This window comes from Colobus angolensis, unplaced genomic scaffold (assembly GCF_000951035.1).
Source record: "Colobus angolensis palliatus isolate OR3802 unplaced genomic scaffold, Cang.pa_1.0 Scaffold222, whole genome shotgun sequence".
Classification (NCBI taxonomy): Eukaryota; Metazoa; Chordata; class Mammalia; order Primates; family Cercopithecidae; genus Colobus; species Colobus angolensis.
This window is the reverse complement of record NW_012115400.1, coordinates 481,864-484,737: the sequence shown is the minus strand read 5'-3', so window position 1 is coordinate 484,737 and position 2,874 is coordinate 481,864. Positions and strand designations below refer to the sequence as shown.

At 46.8% G+C, this 2,874-nt stretch overlaps 1 protein-coding gene across 1 annotated transcript in view; it reads right to left on the bottom strand.

The window, feature by feature from the left end:
- Positions 1-2,874, bottom strand: part of ARPC1A (actin related protein 2/3 complex, subunit 1A, 41kDa) — a 43,184-nt gene that overhangs the window by 8,079 nt on the left and 32,231 nt on the right. The window contains exon 6 of the mRNA XM_011943951.1: positions 517-592. Coding sequence (XP_011799341.1) covers positions 517-592 — 76 coding nt within the window. The remainder of the gene's footprint in view (positions 1-516; positions 593-2,874) is intronic.

Sequence of the window (2,874 nt, the reverse complement as noted above, 5' to 3'; positions counted from 1 at the left end):
TGAGGCAGGAGAATGGTGTAAACCCGGGAGGCGGAGCTTGCAGTGAGCTGAGATCCGGCCACTGCACTTCAGCGTGGGCAACAGAGCAAGACTCCGTCTCAAAAAAAAAAAACAAGTGAGCTCTAAGGCCAGGTACGGTGGCTCACGTCTGCATTTTGGGAGGCCGAGGTGGGCAGATCACCTGAGGACGGGAGTTTGAGACTGGCCTGTCCAACATGGAGAAACCCCATCTCTACTAAAAATACAAATTTAGCCAGGTATGGTGGCACATGCCTGTAATCCCAGCTACTCGGGAGGCTGAGGTAGGAGAATCACTTGAACCCGGGAGGCAGAGGTTGCGGTGAGTCAAGATCACCCACTGCACTCCAGCCTGGACAACAAGAGCGAAACTCTGTCTCAAAAAACAAAACAAAACAAAACTGTTCTGCTTTGTGCTAGGGTGACAGAGCACACATTGTTCCCTGTCTGAGCATCACATACAGTGCACCCCGAGGGAGAATGAAGAAAAATACTCACAGCAGCCACAACGCTGTTCTCTGAGACAAATGACACACTCAGGAGCGGCAGGAACTCCGTCTTCAGAGTTGAGACCCTAAACACAAGAACGTTTGTTATCCCAAGATGTAACAGACTATTAGCTTCTTTACAGACACAGATGTCAACAAAGGACCCATTCTCACAGGGGCTTCTGCAGTATCAGCGGGCACTTACATTGAAAAGGAGCCTCTGACCTCAACTCGCAGGCCTCTTGAGCCAGGGGCGGCCCTGGGCTCCAGCTCCGGCTCCAGCCTGGGCTCCTCCCGCCTGCTTCTGAGACCCCGCCCACTCACAACAAACTGGTTCCCAAAGCCCTGTCTTTGTGCCCACGCCCTTCGACCCCTAGCACAGCTCTAAAGGGATCACCCCCATGATCCCATGGTCCACTTTCCCAGAGGCCACTGCAGCCTAAAGCAGCTTCTTCCTGCTCTTAGCTCCTAGAGCTCTTTCTGTTACTATGACTTGGCAGCAAACACCTGTGCTAGGACCCTCTCCTTGCCTGTGCTCCCCGGAGCTCCGAGAGGGCTGTGGCCACACAGATCTGTGCTGACGGCCAGGCACCGTGTCAGCAACTAGAGCCACCAAGATGAACCAAACGGTCTTAGCCAGGAGCTCACACTCGAATGGGCCGTGTGTGTGTATGTGTGCATGCAGGGACATGTGTGTGCATGTAGTTATTCGCTCTTGAGTGTGGCAAAGAGATTATACAGATATGGCAGGCAAACACACTGGTTGATGAGTTAGGAGCACCTCACTTCATGCAAGAAACGATGCATTCAAAAGCTGACTGTGGCTGGGCATGGTGGTTCACACCTGTTATCTCAGCACTTTGAGGGGCTGAGGCGGAAGGATTGCTGGAGGCAGGAGTTTGAGATCAGCCAACATAGTGAGACCCAGTCTCTACGAAAAATTAAAAAAAAAAAAAAATTAGCCTAGTGTGGTGGTGCACATCTGTGGCCCTATCTACTTGAAAGGCTGAGTTGGGAGGAGCACTTGAGCTCAGGAATTCAAGGCTGTAATGAGCTATGATTGCAGAACCGCATTCTAGCCTGCGCGACAGAGAGCGTCTCTCTAAATAATAACAAAACAAAAGCTAACTGTACATGTCTCAGGACGCCCTTCATAAAGCTGGCATTGAAGAATGAATGTGTCATCTTAAGCCCTTACTGTGGTATACCTGACTTTTACTACATGAGATATTTATGTTGGAGAAGCGCAAGGGTGGAGCATGTAATCTGACTTGCAGGACTGGAAAAGGGAAAGAAGTCAGTATGAGGGTAGATAGGGACTTGTAATAAGCGTATGCTAAGAACTTACTGTGTCATAATAAACCATATAAAAATTAAGTAACACTGGCATCAAAATACCAAAGTACTATCAAGTATCAAAAGGCAAATTACCAAATGTATACAAAAATGTATTAAAATGTAAAACATAATCTCATTTCTGTTAAAAATGAAAAGATATATAAGTGCTTGTTTATGTAGAGAAATTTTCTGAAAGACTACATTTTATAATGGAGAGGACAATCTTTTTTTATTTTCTTTTTGAGACAGAGTCTTGTTGCCCAGGCTGGAGTGCAGTGGTGCGATCTTGGCTCACTGCACCCTCCGTCTGCTGGGTTCAAGCAATTCTCCTGCCTCAGCCTCATGGGTAGCTGGGATTACAGGCACATGCCACCACACCTGGCTAATTTTTGTACTTTTAGTAGAGACAGGGTTTTGCCATGTTGGCCAGGCTGGTCTCAAACTCTTGACCTCAGGCGATCTGCCTGCCTCGGCCTCCCAAAGTGCTGGGATTACGGACGGAGGGGATAATCTTTAAAAAAATATGTAAAACTAGCAAAAAAACGCACATTTAATCCTGTTAGGAAAAACATCTCATGTCTGAAATATCATGCTGTTTACACTGGGTGACTCTTACTGACCTGACAGGGAGTAAAGGTCACCCAGTGTGATTGATTTTTGATACTCAAGTGGCCATGTCCATCACAAAACTTTTAACGGTGAGTTCCCTTTAGCTATCAATGGAAAAGGATTCACCAGGGAAGAACGAAGATTGATAAAAGAAGGAGGATTCCAATCTTCTCTCTTCCTCCAACATATATTGAACAAAATGAACTCTGATATTTGGCCGGGTACTTTATGGCTGAGTAGACGCACCACTCACAAAGAAGCCACCATAATTACAGTCCTTCCGGCACACAGCAGAGGAAGTGGCGTCAATGGTTTTTAAGCCTTACTGAATGGAAGGCTCAAATTAATGAAGTCATTGTTTGCTGACTACCCCGAGTAAGAATATATCTGCTATGTAATTTAAGGCCGGTGAATGGCATTT